Here is a 20,591-nt window from a genome sequence, read left to right as displayed (position 1 = left end):
TTGCTGTTGTTGTTGGTCTTGTTGCACTGTTAAGGCTGAGGTGAGATTGTGCAGGAAAGGTGGCAGAAATCCTCACGCTTCCATTGTGGCTCCTCTTATGCCCCCCAATCACATCAATGGCCATCTTTTCAAGGTGGCATTTTGATGTTAAAGCTCCTTCTGCCATATCTGGTTCCTGATTTATAAATATACTGCTGGAATACTTATATTTCTGATTTATAAGTTAATTTCTCTCACTTGATGCTGAACTGGTCATCCACAATGTCGGTAAGCTCATACGCATAAGTTACTCCTAGCTCCTTGTTTACCATGTGTGCTAAGATTTTTCTACACTCTTCTCTACTATTCTCTTCAGAATATACATATGTGTATATATAAAAAATATATATACAAAGTTTATTTATTTGTTTGTTTTTTAATCCATTCAACAATCATTCAGGGAGTGCCTACTATGTGCCATGTGCTGTGCTAGGAGTTTGGCATACAACAGAGGATGCTGTATAGTCTCTGCTCTCCAGGTGCTCATAGTGGGCTATATAGACCCATAGAAACATAAAATTACAACATACAGCAATAGAGCTATGATAGGAAGAGTAGAGCAATCTGAGGAAGCACATAACCGAGGTTAGAGGCGATGTCAGTGACCATTTTTCAAAAGACTTTTCTTTTAAACTGAGATCTTAAAGATGACTGGGAGTTAGCATGATGAAGGGGAAAAGAAAGAAGGGAGATACATGTAGAAACCTCTAAGCTAGGGAGAATTTAGGGTATTCAGGGGACTAATAAGAGCATTTAGTGTGTCTAACTTTGGTGTGTGAGGGGCAGATGGCAAGATATAAGTTTGGAGAGAGAAGAAGTGGATACATCACAAGAGATTATAAGACAGGGCAACTCTGTAAGTTTTAAGGGGCAATTGAAAATTTATGCAGTGGTGTTGAACTGGCTTATAAGTCAATAGCTGATTTTAAATTTCCAGGGAGCACAAGTGAACACAATTTTGGTAGCTTGAAATTGGCTGTAGTGGGAGTATTTACACTACAGAAATTGGCAAAAACCACAAATCATATTCCCACCCCCACCCCCACCCTCCAACCCTGGAGAGCCAATTGTTAAATATTTACCACCATGCCTCTGGATAAGTGTGGACAGGCCATGTACTTATTTGAAATTTAGAAGCATCGTTGTAGTCGCAACGTAGACTGTATTGGAAGGAGTCATTGGAGAGAAGGCTGGTCAGGAGTCTAATACAGTAAACCAAGCAAACAATGGATGTATATAGACCAGTAGAAGGAAAGGTATTTATAGTAACAGTTGTATCATTTTTCATTAATCCAACTTCTCTCCTATTATGTTATAAATAAATAAATTATTTCTTTATATTTTTCCAAAGATATCTGCTAACAAATTTTGATTAAAACATATTGACAGCCTGTAGCAAACATTGTGATTGCCTCTCTAGCATCTATTCTTTCTATCCCAGATTGATGGTGACCTTGGGATTTTGGTGGCGTTAACCTCACCCTGTGCTCCAGGGATACACCGTGATAGGTCTAAATCCATCAGGACAATTCCATTCATGATTGTGTTAGCCCATGAAATTCCCCTGGACCAGAGCTTGATTCAGTTGTAGAGCCATCATCAAGTTGGATGCTTTTTATGACAAATGTGTGGCATGACCTTCCCTTTCATCATATTTGTGAATTGAGATACAACTAGAACTAGTACCTATTAATGGCCATGACAAAAACCAACTTAAGTATTAAGCTGAAGGCAACATAAGAGAATTTCAGAAAGAAATCAAACTCTAATCTAACTATACCTGAAATTTAACCTATATCTGGAATTGGAAGTGTCATGAACACATACATTTTGTTTTTATTATTTAAACAATATTTGTTGCAAATGTCTTCTCCTATTCTGAGTTTTTTAATTTTTTTTTTTTTTGGTTAACTGTTGTTAACCCCAAACTGTTGTAATCCTATTTATTCACTTTTCATCATGACTTACGCAGTTTGTATTTTGTGCGAGAAAACTTTCCTTACCTCAAGGCCATGGAGACATTATTATAGCTTTTCTTATTAAAGTTTTAAAGTTTTTCTTTTTATATTATGAGCTTTAATACATCTATAATTTACTTTTTCTATAGAGAGTGACAATATTATCATCATCATCATCACCATCATCATCATCATCATCATCCTTCTAGAAAGCTAATAACTCCAGAACTTTTCATTGAATACTCCACCATTTATAATATTCAAGTTCACATACACGCATGCATCTATTTAGGAGCTTCCTATTCTGGGGACATATTTTTGTTATTGTAAAAATACCACATTGTTTTATATACTTAATATAGTTGTTCTTATTATCACGGAGGACAAATTTCTCCATGTGATTATTTTTCATCATTTTCTTGGCTATACTTGGATCTTATGTTTCTATATGAATTTTTTTTTTTTTTTGAGAAAGATCAGCCTTGAGCTAACATTCATGCCAATACTCCTCTTTTTGCTGAGGAAGACTGGCCCTGGGCTAACGTCAGTGCCAGTCTTCCTCTACTTTATGTGGGACGCTGCCACAGCATGGCCTGACACGCAGTGCATTGGTGCGCACCCGGGATCCAAACCCAGGCTGCCAGCAGTGGAGTGAGTGCACTTAACCACTACGCCACAGGGCCAGTCCCTCTATATGAATTTTTATAATCATCTGTTAAAGCTCTAAAGATATTTTGCAATTTTGACTTAAAGTCATAGATTAGTTTGGTGGGAATTGACATTATTTTTGTAATTTATAATATTAAATGGTATCATTTATATATTTTTATTATAGGCCTTATTTTATTCTCTTTAATTATATAATTTTTCCTTTCAAGATCTTGCTCATCTTTTGTTATATTTACTTCTACAAATGAAGGCAGTTTTCTTTCTTTTTTAAAGATGAATATAGATCCTTATATATTTTTTTGTCTCACTGAGTTGCCACAGATAACTTCTATAACATTGAAAAGGGGAAGAATATTTATATGTTGTTTGCACTTGCGTGAGGTGTCTGCAAGAGAGACAGAAAGAGAGAGAGTATATGGAGTTATTATTGTAGATATTCAATGAAAAACAGTTAAGGAAGCACAGGCTAATGTTGAACGAAATTTTTTTATTGCTGATTAATTTTTAACTATTTATTTTGTAATATTTTTAGATTTATGGAAGAGTTATAAAGACAATACAGCATTCCCGTATACTCTTTATCCAGCTTCCTCTAATACTAATGTCTTACATAAACATGATACATTTATCAAAACTACAGAATAATCATTTGAGAAACACTATTAACTAAACCATAGACTTTATTAGGGTCTCACAGTTTTTCCAATAATGCCCCTTTCCTGTTTCAGGATCCAATCCAGGATACCACGTTGCACTTAGTTATCATGTTTTCTTCGTCTCTTCTGATCTGTGACAGTTTGTCAGACTCTCCTTGTTTTCCATGACTTTGACATTTTTGAAAAGCATTGTCAGGTATCTTGTAGACTGTCTTCTCAGTTTGGGTCTGTCTCGTATTACCCCATGATTAGGCTAATTTATGAGTTCTGGGGGAAGAATTCCACATAGGTAAAGTGCTCTTCTCATCACATCATATCAGGACACCCAGTACACTCCTCATACCAACATGACATCATTGGTGAAACTAACTATGATTACTTGATTAAGGTAGTGTCTGCCAGCTGTCTGCACTATAAAGTTACTATTTTTTCTTTTCCATCCTCTGTATTAGAAGTGAGTTAGTAAATCCAACATACATTCAAGGGGAGGAGAAATGAGTGCCACCACCTGGACAGAAGAATATCAAAACAAATGTGAACACTTGTTGAAACCACCACAGTAATAAATATTTCAGAGAAGATGTTTTGAGGCTATGCAAATATCCAATTTCTCCTCAAAGTTTCACCCACCAATTTTTGTGTTCACGTGTAGATTCTGCTGCAGCAATTACCACTGTAATGTTCAACAGGTGATTTTCTATTTCTCTCATTTCTTCTTCATTTACGATTTGAATTTTTCTGTAAAGAAGATTTGTCCCTTCTCTCTCATTTATTTATTTATTAAATCATTTATTTCTATCAGTATGGACTCATGGATATTTATATTACTCTTTGGGCTGTGACTGATATTTATTTTGTTACTCAAATTGTTGCAGCTTTGGGCCTTGAGAGCTGGGTTGGCTCTTGTGTAGTTTGGATGTGCTTCCAACTCTTCCATTTTTTAGCACTTTCTTCTTTTCTAGAACTACAAGATACTCCAGGCTCATTTCCCTGTTGCAGACCTAGAATTTCCATTTCTACAGGGAGCGCTGATTCCTTTTTTTGGAGAAGTATATTTTAAAAACCTGACCTGGGGGCTTATCGTGACTGGTTGTCACTGCTTTTTGGCCATCTCAGTGGATAAGGCTAGGAAATGCATGCATATGCACTAACCTATGTGCACACATGTTTATATTATTGCTGTATCTATTGTCTGTACATATATTAAAAGATACATGAGTCTATACTGATATAGTCCACTCAAATCCAGCGCCACAGAGTTCATTCTAGCACCATCCCCCCCACCACACCTTGCTAATTTGTAACCTGTTTCCTGAATGTAAGAAATCTGGCAACAATTATACAAAATTTATTGACGGGTTTGTTGAACCTTAGTATACCTACACAGTTGTTTCAGAATTACTAGCCAGTATTCTTGTAATAAATAAATTTACCAACTACAATATAGCATTTATGTACAGTTCTTTTTATCTTTAGCCTTAAGGTATACAATCAAGCAGTTATTTTTCAGTTACTTAGGTCAGCTCCTTTTAACCCCCACCTCTTGCAGCGAGTTTTCATGCCTTTGTAATAGGGCTTAATTCATTTTTCACAGTCTGCATTTCATCCTGGGTTCCACATACACTGGTTGATTTTTTTCTTTTTTCTTTTTTTTTTTGAGGGCCAAAACGATACAGGAGAATTGTTTCCTTACAGGAAGCCACATTCTCTCCTTGACTCTCTCCTATTTTTACGATATAAATTACATAATCCTTTGTTTGGAAGCTCTCTGATACAATATTTCCTTTCTATCACTCTTTATAAGAAGCAGGTACATAGTGGAAGAGGCACAGCTTCACATAAATGACAAATAAAACCTAATAATAATAAATAATAACAAAACCTAAATTCACAAGAGAAGGATATTAACATTTATTGAATATACATTACTTCTCAGGCTCTTTGTTAGGTGCATTGCATTTATTATCCACTTTAATTTGACCCTCAGAACATTGTTATGATTTGATAAAAAGTAGGAGAGGTGGGAGGAAGAAAGTAAGATTGACTTTGAAGCTATTAGTTTTCACGCTGTGCTACTTTACATTTTATTATCTCATTTAATCATAACAACCCTTGCAAGTAGGTATTATTACTCCTATTTTAAAGTGAAAATCAGAGAAAGGAAGATATTTACCTATAAGCACACAGCTAGTAACATATAGGCTCATATTCAATTCAGGTCTGAATACAATAAAACTCAAATTTTTAAAATGATTATTTTATAGGTAGCAAAGTGCTTCTACTTATTTTTTCTCCACTGGCTCTCAGAAAGCCCTTCAGTCAAGCCCAGGTTTATTTTGGGTAGGCTGGGCCGGGGAAGCAGTGGACAGTGTGGCTTAGAAAAGTTGGAATCCTAAGATAGATGTCTTGACATTCCTCAGGGAGGGGATATTTTGGAAATCTCTCAGAAAAAGAAAAAAAAAATACATTACTCATGATCAGGTTGTGACAAAAATGTGAGACATAAAAAACAATAGAGGTAAAAAGAAAATTATGGACTATTTAAAGACAACAATTGGAATGCTTAAGGGCAGTGGGAGAGAGAGAGAATGATGTCTTGATATTTTAAAAATATGAATCTTTTTTATTGCTTTTTGGAGGTTCCTGGTGAAACTGTCTCCAAAAAGAATCCAATGGAAAAATCTCTGAAGATTTATTGTCTCTGATGAATCAGCAATTTGAGAAGAACTTGCAGCTTATAACCTCTAAGCCACTGATGATCCTGGACTGTGCCCAGTGTTCTTTTCTTCAAGTTTATCAGCAAGTTGGGGATGCTGGAGAAGTTGTTGATTGATTGATTGATCTACTCATTAATTCATTCAATATATACTGAGCTCTGACCATGTGCTTGTCATTATGTTAAAAATTTCAAAACGGTAAGTTGTAGAATTTTGTCCCTATTTTCATTGAATGATAATTCATTAAGTCAAATGCTTAAAATAAAGCCCCAACCAAAAAAAGGTTAATTGTAACAATTTGATACTGATTAAAGAAGAGTTTGTGTCATGTATAAAAACATTTGCCTCAGGATGAATTGTCTCACTCACATCAGATTTAGATGATATTTAGTTGAGATTTTGGTCTTGAGATTTTTCAGTTGAAACTGGAACAATTTAGGCTCTATGGATGGAATGAGTGTATTCTGCATATGAGAAGGACAAAAAATAGGGACAAATTTTGGATGTCTACAATCTCTCTAATAGGAGTTTCATATAAATAGAAGAAACAAAATTTTTGTGAGGAAATTATCAAAAAAGAATACATAGAAAATTCTTTAGAACAAAGTACATGGGTCTCTAGTTTGAACACGGCTACTCACTATCCAGTAAAATTATGGCATAAGATTTACATTGTCTTGACATCATGCATTTCTTACCTCTAGGATTTAAAAGAAACTATAAAAGTTTTCAGAGGGAAAATATATGACACATACAAATATTTGGAATTAAAAATTACATTGGAATTCTGAAAATGAACTGTGGATGCTAGAAGAAAATGGAGTGAATGATTCTGTGTAAAAAATATTCTCCAGTTCAAATTCTATACCTCTCTAGAATTCAATTAAGTATGAAGGTGTAAAAAGGAAATGTTCAGACCAGCAAAGTCTCAAAAACTATATCTCCCAGGTACCCTTTCTCAGCATGTAACTGAAGAATATATTCTACCAACATGTGTTGGGACCCAGGGCAGGCTGCCTCAAAATATCCCACAATGGCATATTGATTATTTTGAATTAAAGTTACTTGAGAAGCAAAAAGGTCATTCTGACCCTGCTGTCTCTGTTCCCCCTGAAAGCAGGAACTAAATCTCCCATGTGATAGGTGCTCTCCCCGTGTCCTTATCACCAGAGCTAGAGAATTCAGGGCCAGGGAGCCTATAACAACAAAGCTTGCTAATTTACCACCTCAAGCCTAAACTCTGCTTAAATTCCTCACTAATTATGTACCTCAAACCTAAGTTTCTTTGTCCTGTCATTCCTCACAAAATTATTGTTTCTTTGTGTAAAAGATGTATATTCTGCCTGCTTTGTTCACTCTTTGGGCATCATTTTCATGATTCTCCCAGGTGCACATAATTAAATTGAGTTTTTCTCCTGTTAATCTAGTCTTGTGTCAATTTTACTATTAGTCCAGTCATAAGAACACAAAAAGGGTAGAAGGGGGAATTTCCTCCCTCCCTGACACATGCAACAGTACACTGAGACACAGGAAAAAGTGGGATCAAGGAAATAGGGAATCCCACATAAGGCAGGGCAATGGGAAGTCTAAGATGCTAGCTGCGGGCATGCTTAAAGGCAAAACAGTCCAGCCTGAAACATGAGGGGAGAGAAGTGACTCCAGGAAAACAATATGTAATACGTCATTCTCCAAGGTTAACAATGTGAAAAAGAAGATTGACAGGCAACTGATACAACACTTGTAAAGCATTGGAAGATAAAAGTACATTTTCAAAAATAAGCCAATAAAGAATAGGAAATTGTTAAAGTTTTGGAATAATATTGAAAATAGTAAAAATGAATTTGACCACACAGTCAGATATAATTATATTAGGAGGCTAGAGAGAAAGGAAGAATGAGTTTAAGAAAGCTAATAAGCTCATCACCCACGATAGGGAGCAACAGCTAATGTCTACATCTTGCCTATGATTCTAGGTGTCTTATAATTTTCTCCACTGAGAAGATGTTCTTGGTGAGAAGAGAACAAATATATTACATGCTTATAATTTTCCCTGTGAAAAGTGTCATTTTGGAAGATAGAAGCGGTGTGAGGAGATAAAGAATTAATGTGTGCTGGACCTTGGCAGTTGAGTGAGCCAGAGGCTGCAATAGTAGATAAACCCCAATTTCAGAAAAGATTCAAAGAGATTTTAAGCACCTGGGTAGTCTGTATAAAGCTTTCTCTTTGCATTCCTGAAGTCACATAAATGAAGAGACAAAAATTTTCTCTTCAAGTTTGCTGTCAGTTCTAGGCCGTTTAGAACCACCTACCTGTCTTGTTTTGTAAACAATATTTTCTCATTTTTGCAACCAAATTTCCAACGGAACATTGAAGCTTGGTGCCAGTCTCAGCCTCTCTTAGCCTCTTATCCATGTTTATTGAACCCATGCTTGGCCCTGAGCTGTAGAAATGAGAGACTGACTGTGATTCCTTTGGGAGTCTCAGAAAATACCCGCTTCGAGATAGCAAACTTTCGATTTGTAACATGCAAATGTGTTCATATTTATTTTAAGTAAATTGAGCATTCAGTTTGAGAAAATAATTGTTCAGATGGGATCTGAAAGCAAATTTCTTTTGAGTTTGGGGAAATGAATCTAGTGTGTAACGGAGAGAAGAAACTTTGCTTGTCAAAGAGGAAACCAGATGGTGAGTGGATGAAAAGCGTGTGCAAACATATTGCCAGAAGGAGGAAATATATGTGATGGGGAAGAAATGTTAGCTCTGTTATCTCTTCCTTTCAGGCTGAGGCATGATTAAAACTCATCTTGATAATTTTGCCCCCACCAGAAAAAAAACATCATTTTGTCATATGGTTCAATGTTCACTCTTGTGAAAGATGAAAGAGCATGACTGTAAGGATCCAAAATGGGGGCACAGAAGATGACAAGCATCTCAGAAGGGAGTATGAAGAAGAAGCTGGCGAAGGTTGGGACGTGAAACAATTTGGAGGTCGTAAGTTATGTCTCAGTTTCTGATTTGCATTTTGCAAGGTTCTGTTGAAAATTCTCACGAAATAATGTTGCATCCAAACATGGAAGACCATCCTCCATCTGTTTCCTGTCTAAATCTCGGGTGTAATTTTTAATTATTTGTTGCACACGTAATGAATTATTATATACTCCCAGAAAATGCCATAAACAGACATTTCTTCAGGCCCAATCCTAGCAGATGTGGTGTAATTTCACTGAAGCAGAGGCAAGCAAATAAGGCTATGGTTTCAAGTGCTGGCTCAAATGTTATTTTCTCTGAGAATCTCTTCCTTGAATTCTACATACACCCTATCAAGTGAAATTGTTTATATCCTCTGTGTGTTCTAGCAGCCTCTGACATATTGGGAATATTATGTCATTTATCTTTGTTCTACTCTGCCAGGCTGTGACCAGGACAAGGGCTGGGACCATGGTGTTCATCTCTGCATGCTCAGTGACAAAAGTAGTGTCTGACATGGAGCATTAAGTCCCTTTTGGATGAATGTATAAGTGAATGAGGTTTATTTCTTAATTCCAATAACATGTTAGTTAGGTCCACCAATTCCTGAAGACACAGTGGGAAGATGGCACATGGGTTAATAAATTTTTGTTATGGAAGGTATGCTAACAGGTCTTTTAATGTCCTCTGTTCACACAAATATATTAGCTTCCTGGAGAACAAGGAGAAATTTTATCATACCCCAGAGAAGCAATACAGGAGATTAGAGGTATAATTTGTAGTATCTTACAGTTGAATGAAGAGTCATTCAAGGTTATGTCTATAGTTAAACTGAAATAAAAGAGTTCCAAATCTGTGAATCTCACCTGTATATTCACTTTGCTATTGTCTAGCTAGTTATGCTTTTTGAAGATATTAGTTTAGCTCCAAATCTAAATTAGGCATACTGCTCAGTCCAATGCTGCTTATATCTACTCATAGGATTTATCATCAAGTTCATGCCCCTCAGTGTTTCCATTGTTCCATCCTTGCCATCACAAAAATCAAAGCAGCAGAGAGTAATCTAAGAGTTTAGCAGACAACGGAGTCTTTAGTGTGGAAATTTCTTAGCTTTCACACTGTATGAGGAATGGTTCACAGCTGTTAGAACTCTGCCTGTCCAGTTTCTGAGCCCATCTGCTGCAGAGAGCTATATAAAATGTCTAAAAGGCAAGAAGAGAGAGAGAGACAGTAAACATTGGAGTCAGAGACAAATCCAGAGATTTAGAAACTAAGACACTCATACTTGCAAACAGTACTTCAGCATTAGATTACGTGGTGAAGCCAAATATGCCTTAAACAGGGAAGACAGGCTTTTCAGATGTACAGTTGGAGAACTTCTGGCATAGAAATGGCTTGATTGGGACACAAGTAACGAAAGCTCCAGAAGAGAAGAACATCTCTTTCTGTTCTGCAGTTCTTTCTCACCTTCTCAGTCTCTACTAAACTGTCTCATTTTTAGGGTCTGTGAATTTTACTGGTCTCAGGCAGAAGTATTCTCCAGAAGTCTCAAATTTCTTCATTTCATACTAGTCCCTACTTAGTAGCCTACTCAATTTTGCTCTTCATTATAACAAGAAAAACCCTGTTGATCTTAATCAGTCAGGAAACTTCTGTCTCTGACAAATGTCTTAAGTGTGAAGATTGCCATCAATGTCATGAACCAGCCCATCTTAACTACCCATCTGGAGCACACTGTGAGAGGAAGCCCACCAAGGCTCCTTGTAACAATATTCTTCACCACTGGAAAGCTCAGTTATTGAAAAAATGGACACGGAAAACAGACCTAGAGCAGCTATTGCTCTCCCAAACCCACAGGAGCCCTCCAGGTAGGTACAGGCTGTAATTTTTTTCTATTCCCAGTCACTTAGTGGGCCAGAGATAGTCACAGTGCTGGGGAGATGCCAATTCATGGACTTGGGCATGGACCTATCTGGTTTAATTAATATATTGAGTATGAAGAAGCTATTTGTTATACTTTCCCAGTAGTTCTCTCTAGTTGATGGGGAGGTAGGTTTTCACTCAGCTTGTGGACTGGGAATAACTTAAGTTTTCTCATAGTAAAGGCTCATCTTCTGGGTATGAGGTGGAGGAGTTTGTACTGTCAGTATAGATGTCTTGCCTCTGTGTCTGATCTGTTAAGGGACAGAAACTTTTCAAAATGACCTTGGGCTCCTTCCTGGTTAGTCTCTGTGAATCTCCAGCTGTGGTATCCTGCCCTACTCTTTAGAGGGGAAATGATCTTGGAGTGAAGGCTGATAGAAGTGCACAATTTAGTTTTCCTTTCAATACCAAAGCTAAGCATATGTTAAGACTTTCCTTTTAAAGGTTTTAGGAGAGGCTGAAGACAGAGCTTTGGGAATCAATATTGGATTGAATATCATTATAAAATAGTAAGTATATTCTGAAGCTTTAGAATGGACAGTATTTCCAGTTAGCCTCCTCTGAGGATGAAAATAGGAAAAGAGATTCAACTAAGAGATTTCAAAGCCATTTCTTTGTGCACATGAAATTTGGTGTGTCATTGACAAAATATATTCAGATACATTTCTATGTTAAAAAGATTGAAAGATGCATAGGCAAACATGTTTGTTTGATTGTTTTGATTTTTAATCATCAGCATAGATTAATGGGAAAGAACTTGGTAGTAACCCTGGATTAAGAATAAGAAGACTTGGCATGGCTTTTGTTCCCTTTTGTTCCATCTAATCATTGATTAGATAGTGATCTTAGCCACTAACTTGGACCCTCTGAGTCTCAGAGTTTTTTACACATTACAATGAAAATTTTAAGTGCAGGATTGTTTGGAAAAAATAAACAATCCAAACTTCCCTTTCTGTCAGTTGAGAACTTTACATGGGGACTTAAAGAATTTTCTCATGACTGGATTTCTGTTTAAACTTCACAGAGTGTCTGAAATTGAAGTTTCAGAAGTTTCCCTTCGTGGTGCCAGCTTGCTGGGGAAGGCTGCCCCAACCCCACCAGGCCTTACGTGGCTGACATTTTTGAGGAAGGAGCTGGAATTCCTGGGGGTGAGTGAGCCTCCTCCAACCTCAACTAGAGTAAGGACTGGCTCTAGGAAAGAGTATTTGGTTACATCAACAGTTTCCCCACTTGGATTCATGAGGAGAGTAAAAACCTGGTAGATGAAGAGTTGACACTAACTGGGGCCTGTTAGGTAGAGAGAAGCATTTCCTCATGAAGGCTAGAATAAGAATGGCACATAGGAGCTGCCAACCCTGGTCAGTTCTTGGTGGATTAATGTAATATTTTGCTTGAAGGATTTATAATCTCTTTCTTCACTTATATGGAAAGAACAATTATTGATGTCCACCAGGACTACGTAAATAAAGGCATATGAGAAATATATTGACCATCCCTGCCTTAGGTTATGCCTGTATCAATTCTTAGAGTAGTCAGAGGATACTGGAAAATATCACATTTGGATCCTTTCTCAGGACTGCCTAAGACACCAAAGCAATTTCTCACATTTGGCCTCAATTATTAGGAAATGGATGCAATCTTTTTTGAAAATATCTTCTTATTCCACGAAACTTATACATTTGTTGACAGGTAACACAAATTCTGATTGGTTTCCTATGCTTTTGTTTTGGAACAATTGTCTGCTTCGTGCTCAATATTTCAGAATTTGATGAAGATTTATTTTCATCATTTAAAGTCGGCTACCCATTCTGGGGAGCAGTATTTGTGAGTATACATCTACAATTGTCTTTGAAATAACACTGCACATAGGTTTTCTCTTACATAGATGGATCTAACCAACTGTCTGTCTTCAGTATTTAGATTATATATACGTGTGTGTGTGTGTGTGTGTGTGTGTGTATGGAGTTTACAGAGCACTTCAAGTTAAACATGTTACCACACTTTTATCAGATGAGAAACTTGAGATTAATAAAAATTAAATGAATTATCCAAAGGACGTTTAGTTAATAAAAAATGAATCTAACCTTTCAAAATTCAATTCCAGAACACTCTCGCTAACACTGTTCATCAATGGTGTTATCTTAGTGAAAGGAGGGGAAAGAGATTGCTGAGGTGAGGAGAACAAGGTCAAAGGCAATTGATGAACTTCTACGGGCCCTAGAAACTCTGTGAGGTGCATCCTCATTGTATCTCTTTTAATCATTGTATTGTTTAGAAATTAGATGACTGAACGAGATCACAAAGATATGTAGCTTTATTGAGGTATAATTGACATACAAGACATGGCACATATTTAAGGTGTGCAATTGGATAAATTTTGGCACATGTTTACACACATGAAAACATTACCACATTGATATAATGAAAATAGCCATCACCTCCAAAGTTTCCCTGTGGCCCTTGGTAATCCATTCCTCCCTCCACTCTCTATCTTCCCATCCTCAAGCAAGCACCAATCTGCTTTCTGTCCTATAGATTAGTTTGCATTTTCTAGTTTTATATAAATTGAATTGTACAGCATGTTCTATTTACCATCCAGCTTCCTTCACTCAGCATAATTATTTTTGATTAATTCGTGTTGCTTTTTGTACCAACACTTCATTCACAAAGATATATTTTAACTCTAATAAATACCACCGTGGCTTGGCACTCTGCTCAATACTTAGGACTCAGATCGCTTGTTCAGGACTCTCCTTGAATCTCTGACAGAGTTTATCTGAAACTTCTCTCTACTATCTTTTCATTCGAAACACTTAGCTTACTAGGTGTCCCTCAATCCATCATACAATCTGAACCTTTGAAATTGTTATGAATTTGTGCTATTGATTTGTATTTTCACTAAATCTTTCGCCATGTACCTTTTCATAATTACTACATGTCTATGTGATATACATTACACTCTGGAGATATACATGCCACAAACACATGTTTATTGCCCAAAGGACCTGACACTAACACACAGGATGCTCATACAAACAAATAATTAGAGTAAATTGAGAGTAGTGTTACAGCTGAGTCATGCACTGGGTGCTGCTGGACGTTGCAACTCCAAAACTGACCAATAAACTGTCAGCATCAGCATCACCTGGGAGCCTGGTAGAAATGAAGACTCTCAAGCCCCATCCAGGACTTACTGAATAAGAATCTGCATTTTAACAAGACTCTCACATGATTCTCATGCACATTTAATTTTGAGAAAGCACTCTACAGGAAATAAGAATAAGAAAATAGCAAGCCCACAAAAACCCTTAATGGGTAGCTTTATAGAGAACCCCTAACTTTTCCTTATTTGGAAGATAGAGGTGAAAGGGTCATAGACAAAGATAGAGACTCACTGTGTTTTTTTCCCCCTCCCTTTTGGACAGTTTGTTATTTCTGGATTTTTGTCAGTTATGTCTGAAGAGAAACATGGAATATATCTGGTGAGTTGCAATTCTGCCTTTGTTCATCCTGGAGAAGGTAAGAAACATTGAATTTTAGGAGTCTTGAAGGGGACATGTTATCATCTATATTATGAGTGAAGGTGGATATATAATTTTTTTCCAGTCTATTTTGTGTTGGATATCATCATTAAAAATATAATCATTAAAACATCAATTGTATCATTTAAAAAACAACAAAGTGTAATTACCTTGACACTTGTTGAAAAAAATATCCTCACACTGGCCTTGTCTTTCTAAGTACAGTCCTATGATCAAATAAATGATTCATTTCCAACTAAGGGGACTACTTGAGGAGAGACTGTGTGTGTCCATGTGGGTCTTCCTGAATGCAGTCCTAGCAAGAAAGTTATAGATGCTTATTAAACAAGGAGTATATTTTCAAGATTTCCCTTTTTAATCTATATTTTGAACTAATGCAGAGTTTACTGGATGCATCCAGCCATGAAATGCAGATAGGTTTGTTGAATGTGCTTGCAGTTGCAGGTCCAGGTCTGAGTGTTCTTCTGTACCATCAGGTGCGAGGAAGCCTGGGGGCAAACACTGTCAGCAGCATTGCTGCAGGAGCAGGAATCATCATCCTGATCATCAACCTAAAGAAGAGCTCGGCTTATATCTACAATTGCCAGGAAACTTATGAGGATGTCCTCTGCCTTGTGGCTTCTTTTTCTACTGTATGTATTGTGGGAAGGCTAAGATTCTGGGTCCTACTCTAAGTGAGAAGCCATCTTTTCCTTTTTCGTGAACACAATCCTTTTTTACAACCTTTATCACATAACGCAGTGTTCTGTAGGTCCATGCCCAGAGATGCTGGCTACCCCCCACCCACCCCCCAGTTGAATTCTGCAAGGTTGGAGTCATCTGTCTTGAGTTACTATTTCCTGGTTTTTCCGTGTGTGTGTGCGCATGTGTGACTTTATAGGGACTGATCATGTTGGGGGGTGGGGATGAAAACAGACTGCTGAAAGAGAACGCAGTTTTGGGGCACCTACCTTGTGACTCTACTTGTTTTTTTGGTTGTTGGTTGTTGTTCAACAGGAAATTGTGGCGATGATCCTGTTTCTCACCATTTTGGGGTTTTGCAGTGCTGTGTCACTCACAGTCTATGGTGTGAGAGAAGTAATCGAAGGAAATAAGGTAGGTAGAAGCCTGATCCTAAATCCTGAATGACAAGTTAAAGAATTTGAGCTTTATCACTTAAAAATACGACTGGCTTTCCTGGAACATTTCTTCCAGAAAATTATTTCTCCCAGTTTCTGTATTTGATTTCCAAATCTCATACTTTAAATCACATTTTCCACTCCTAAGTAGCACAAATATCAGTATATCCCCATGACTGAGGGTCAGGGAAACAACATCTTCATTATTTTAGAAAATATAGATGCTCCAAATTGTGTTGAGCATGAGACATGAATATTCAGGTAGCATGTGATGGAACCACTCAGATATTTGTGTTTATTTTCGGTTCCAGAATAGCTCCCTTATACGTGTTCCTGCTCTCTCTTTTTTCTTGGCTTTTGCCTTCCCACTTGCTCTGAAGTCTCAATTTTCTTTTCTCCCTAATTCGTGACTGCCAAATGCATTTCCACTTGCCTTACCCATCCATTGCACCTTTGATTTGTGAAAAAGAATCACCAATACTCGATGCACGTGCACTTACTCAAATCTTCCAGATGAAACACTCTCTCCCCACCTGTCCACTTGCCTGCATTCAAGCTGGCTGCCTTTTTTGATCACTTTCCTCCAAAGAAATATGAAACAGCAGATATATCAAAATTCATACGCATAACAGTCTCACCAACTTGCCATTGACTGGCATAACTTCTTTTGGGTCCACTTGGCCAGTCAATGTGGCTTGGTTTGTTGGAAATCGAGGGAATAATTACAGTGTCATGGGGGAGAATATGAGACTCAGAAAGACAAAAGGAGATGAGATACACCTCTAAGTCTTCTAGTAGTAGAAAATTCTTGGAGATAGATTTTGAATGATTTTTTTCCCTCATCAGATTCCAGAAGATCGTCTTTATGAAGAATTAAACATATATTCACCAATTTACAGTGAATTGGAAGACAGAGGGGAGATATCTTCTCCCAGTGACTCATAAGAATCATGTGCCCGGAACATTCTGATTCAGATTCTGATTCAAAGCCAAGGTCTTTGTTTAAGGGGCTACTGGCAAAATTTCTATTCTCTCTATGATCTGCCAATTTTACATTATGATTTATTTTCCAGATAGCAATATTCTGTTTTTGTTGTTTCTGTTCACTAAACACTGCCCACCCCCCCCCCCCCATTTGTAGATATGATAGACTCCTGTTTTTCGTCTTTTCTATCACCCATACCTTCTGGAAAGTCAACATGTAATAAGTAACGTTTACGGCGTGCCTATAACTGCGCAAATAGGGAAAACAGGAGGAAGGCTGGTTGAGAGTTGAGTTAAACTTTAACAGTTTGATAATAGTTATTTCTTAGCCCTTTTTAGAGTTTACAAGAGCTACGGATGTGCATGACATATGTCCCCCTACTTGACTGTAAGCACCTTGAGAGCAAAGTCCAGTTCAGCAAACATATGCTGAGAACCAATTAAGTGTTTGAAGTTTTCCATGCTTGTCTCTTTCATAGTGTGTATCCCAGTATTTCACAATAGTGGATGCTCAGTGTGTATTTATGGAGTGGATGGGTGAGGATTCAGACCAGATCAGGCCGGAAGGAGAGGAGAAAAGGAAAAAGAAATGATTCTGGAGTGAATTTGGAGGTGATAAGGTGACCACATGGGTGTGTATTAAGAATAGGGGTAGGAGGGTAATCAGATGGGATTTGAGTAGAGATTCCACAGGCATGTATTAAACATGTTGGTGGATCCATATCAGGTTAGCAATGGATGCTTCCTGCTTATGTTTGATCTTATTATATGGAGAAAACAACGTGGTATGTTAGAAGCATCATTGTTCATTTTTTTTTTTTTTGTGAGGAAGACCAGCCCTGAGCTAACATCGATGCCAATCCTCCTCTTTTTTGCTGAGGAAGACTGGCCTTGGGCTAACATTCATGCCTATCTTCCTCTACTTTGTATGGGATGCCACCACAGCATGGCTTAACAAGCGGTGTGTCAGTGCGCACCCGGGATCCGAACGGGCGAACCCCGGCCGCTGCAGCGGAGCGTGCGCACTTAACCGCTTGCGCCACCGGGCCGGCCTGGAAGCATCACTGTTCTTGTCAAATGCAGGGAGCCTGCGTTGGAATCCTAGGCCTATTGCTTATTAGTGGAGTGATGTAGCAAATCATTTAACTTTTACTCAATCTCTGTTTCCTCATCTATAAAATTAAGATATTAGGAATAATTCATCTGCCAGCGTTAAATGTGGAAACACACACATGCACAAGCACAGTGTAAATTAAAAGTGCTCTAAAAGAGAAAGGGATTATTATATAAATTATTTAATTCATATGTACACAAAAGTGATCTCCAAATTTTAGTGATCTCTAATGATACAACATTTAAGTCTATTTTATTCCAACCGTAAAGGTCTCACTCTTTAATCCCACTTTAGCTTTCTCTTGAATGTGCTTTGTGCTTGACTACCTCCCATCAGCTCCCTGGCTTGAAATATTCTGCCCTCTCTTCTGAGCTTGCTTGAATTTCTTCTCTCTTTAATGCCAATCTTAAATCCCATCTCATTCTTTAGTTTTTTTCTAATTGCAATTGCTCCTTTCTCTAGACGATAAGTTTTCAAACCAAATGCACACATGAACACACACTTTACACTATATATAACTTTCAATATGCAAATATTTTAAATCCCTTCAATGCTAATACATTTTTTCAAAGACATAAAGTCTCATAAAAATCTGTATGTTGCCTGAATCACCAGTGCCTTCACTGACACAATATTGTTCAATCATGTTTGCAGATAGATGAGTGGGCAGTAGGAAGTTTTATTAAGTTACTCAGTATCTGATGAGATGGAAACTATAAACGGAAAGGTCATTTAATGAGGAATTTGAAACAAAATAAGAATGAATTCATGGAGACCAGAGCTAAAATGAAGTGAGTGGGCATGGACAGAAATTGTCATGTCTATAACAGGGAAAGAGTAATTGGTCTTCTTGTTAAGAGTTGAATTAAAGAACAAAGTTAGACAAGTAATTGGTTGGTTAACACATTAAGTGTTTGAGTCTAAGATCAAAGGAGAACAGGTTAGAAGGATCAGTGATCTTTCTAGGTGATGTTGAAAGAAGCGATAGGAAGTCAGAAATATGACTTGATAGGAGAGGAGTACAGACAGACCTAAATTAAGAGTAGTTTTAGACTGTCATTTTTAGGAGACCAAAGAGAAATGCAGCTAGAGAGGGCCTGATGGCATCCAACACCAAGTTCTGGTAAAGATGAAATTTGGTGATAGAGATTTGGTGTCATATAAGAGAGATCACTATTAAATTAGACAGATTAACACTCTGAGAGAATTATTTTGAGATAAAAGTAAAGCCAAGCTAACTTTCGCGTGCCTATAATCAGAGGGAAAAAGGAAGGAAAAAAGTCTAGGGTAGATGACACAAGAATTAGTCAGAAAAGTGTGTAGTGAAACAGTAGACACCAGGTAGCCCAAAGTAAAGAGAGTTTAGACAAAGAGAGAATAATTAACCATCAGAGACAGTCTCTGCTGGCTTGGGCAAGAGAAAAATCTACAGTGATCAATCAACTCCAGGTGGGGCATGGAGATGGGCAGAGAAAATAGTAATGGTGAATGAATGCAAAAGGTGCAGAGAAATTCAAAACATGGTTAGGGTGATAAGTAAATGAATAAAACATTTGCAGAGGCATTTAGAGAGAGAGGATGGGGGTATATGTGATGTGAGAAATAAGAGAGTAGATTGTGAATTGAAAGTAGTGAAGAAAAAGTAAGCTAAGCAAACTGATTTTGTTGCTATTGATATTTTTATTTTTAAGAGAGGGAAAACGTAGTTCACGTCTTTAGCTTAAATAGAAGAAACCTGTGGAGGGACTGAAATACCACTTTGGGTATATTAGTTACAATTCATTAATAAAATAATTACATTTTATGTATTTAGAATGCCAAAATTAAAAATAGACAGGTAGAGATTAATTTCCCCAGACTATAAAAGTAATCACATAACCACACAGCAAATGATCCAGTGACTTGGTATGCTTGTCTAACCTCAGGACCTCAGGTTTTCTATTTCCATTTTTCTGAAATAAAATTGTGTTTCTGAAAATTTGACAGCAGCATAAAAATATACTCTCACTGTGTAGCTTGCTAAGCTGTATCTCCTTTCTTGATCATCCATAGGTATTAATCCCAACACTTCCATGGTGTATATATTCACATCCAAACTGCTCAACCTGGCCTACCAGGACTTCCAGAAGTGGATCCAGTCTATCTTTACAATTGTATGATACATTACACCACTCTTTCTCCCACTCGATTCATATTTTAACCACATTGTTGATTGTATATTTCTTAGGTACATAACGCAATTTTTGTCTCGAGACTGTTCTAATGGTTGTCCTGTCCCTGCCTGCCTTTTATCATACGCCCATCTCAGGCATACACTGAGCACACAATTGGCATGCTCTTCACACATTCATTGCTCCAAATTATCTTTCTAAAAACTTCAACTTAAAGGTCATCTTGTCCGTGAAGACTGCCTCATGCACACCTATTCATCCAGCCTTAATTTCTTGCCTCATAACCACTTTACCCCATCATGCAGTATATTATCATTTATTATTCGTGTACTTGTGATAGTTTTGATGTATCCTCAATTAATAGTATTTGTGTAATAAATTGGAATCATTTAACTTGACTTCTTGTCTGTGTTTGTCTTGGTATATGAGGGTGAGGGACTGATCAAGGATAACGGAGAATCAAAGCATCAATTCAATGATGCCAAGGACCAGGAACAGTTTCTGGAGTCCTCCTTTTTATCAATGCTTTATCAAATGGGACAATCTATAAATAACTCCATAGACAGAAAACAGTTGTAAGAACGATTGTCAGCCATCTCTTGTCAATAAACGGTGGGAAAAAGTTGAAAAGAAACTGTGATCATGAGTCACATTTTACTAGTTGGTCCTGTCTCTAATTTATTTGCTGTGCTATGTGAACTTGGGACAGTCTTCTCCCTTTGTGGGCCTCAGG

General features: G+C 37.3%; 1 protein-coding gene across 3 annotated transcripts; it reads left to right on the top strand.

Moving 5' to 3' along the window:
• The first annotated feature begins 69 nt into the window (after positions 1 to 69).
• MS4A2 (membrane spanning 4-domains A2) lies at positions 70 to 20,256 on the top strand. 3 transcript variants are annotated; one of them, XM_058526769.1, is made up of 10 exons: positions 70 to 4,011; positions 5,962 to 6,237; positions 8,820 to 9,030; positions 10,648 to 10,874; positions 11,954 to 12,077; positions 12,619 to 12,753; positions 14,355 to 14,411; positions 14,948 to 15,103; positions 15,468 to 15,566; positions 19,740 to 20,256. In XM_058526769.1, exons 4-10 carry the CDS (start codon positions 10,813 to 10,815, stop codon positions 19,920 to 19,922), a joined length of 816 nt encoding a protein of 271 aa, XP_058382752.1. In that variant the 5' UTR covers positions 70 to 4,011; positions 5,962 to 6,237; positions 8,820 to 9,030; positions 10,648 to 10,812; the 3' UTR covers positions 19,923 to 20,256. The 3 variants fall into 3 exon arrangements, with proteins under 3 accessions (XP_058382752.1, XP_058382753.1, XP_058382751.1); XM_058526770.1 differs by lacking the exon at positions 19,740 to 20,256 and adding an exon at positions 16,436 to 16,557 and having other exon boundaries at positions 8,820 to 10,874; XM_058526768.1 differs by lacking the exon at positions 70 to 4,011 and having other exon boundaries at positions 4,220 to 6,237; positions 8,820 to 10,874.
• The last annotated feature ends 335 nt before the right edge of the window (positions 20,257 to 20,591 follow it).

The sequence above is a fragment of the Diceros bicornis genome, chromosome 31 (assembly GCF_020826845.1).
Source record: "Diceros bicornis minor isolate mBicDic1 chromosome 31, mDicBic1.mat.cur, whole genome shotgun sequence".
Taxonomy (NCBI): domain Eukaryota; kingdom Metazoa; phylum Chordata; class Mammalia; order Perissodactyla; family Rhinocerotidae; genus Diceros; species Diceros bicornis.
The sequence above is the reverse complement of the archived record's forward strand: the minus strand, read 5'-3'. Positions and strand labels throughout refer to the sequence as shown.

Bases quoted from the DNA above. Each gene is read 5' to 3' on its own strand.
- MS4A2 (XM_058526769.1), top strand. From the start codon at position 10,813: ATGGACACGGAAAACAGACCTAGAGCAGCTATTGCTCTCCCAAACCCA. The intron at 14,412-14,947 runs GTGAGTTGCAAT...CTGTACCATCAG, and splicing joins AGAAACATGGAATATATCTG to GTGCGAGGAAGCCTGGGGGC. The intron at 15,567-19,739 runs GTAGGTAGAAGC...GATCATCCATAG, and splicing joins AAGTAATCGAAGGAAATAAG to GTATTAATCCCAACACTTCC.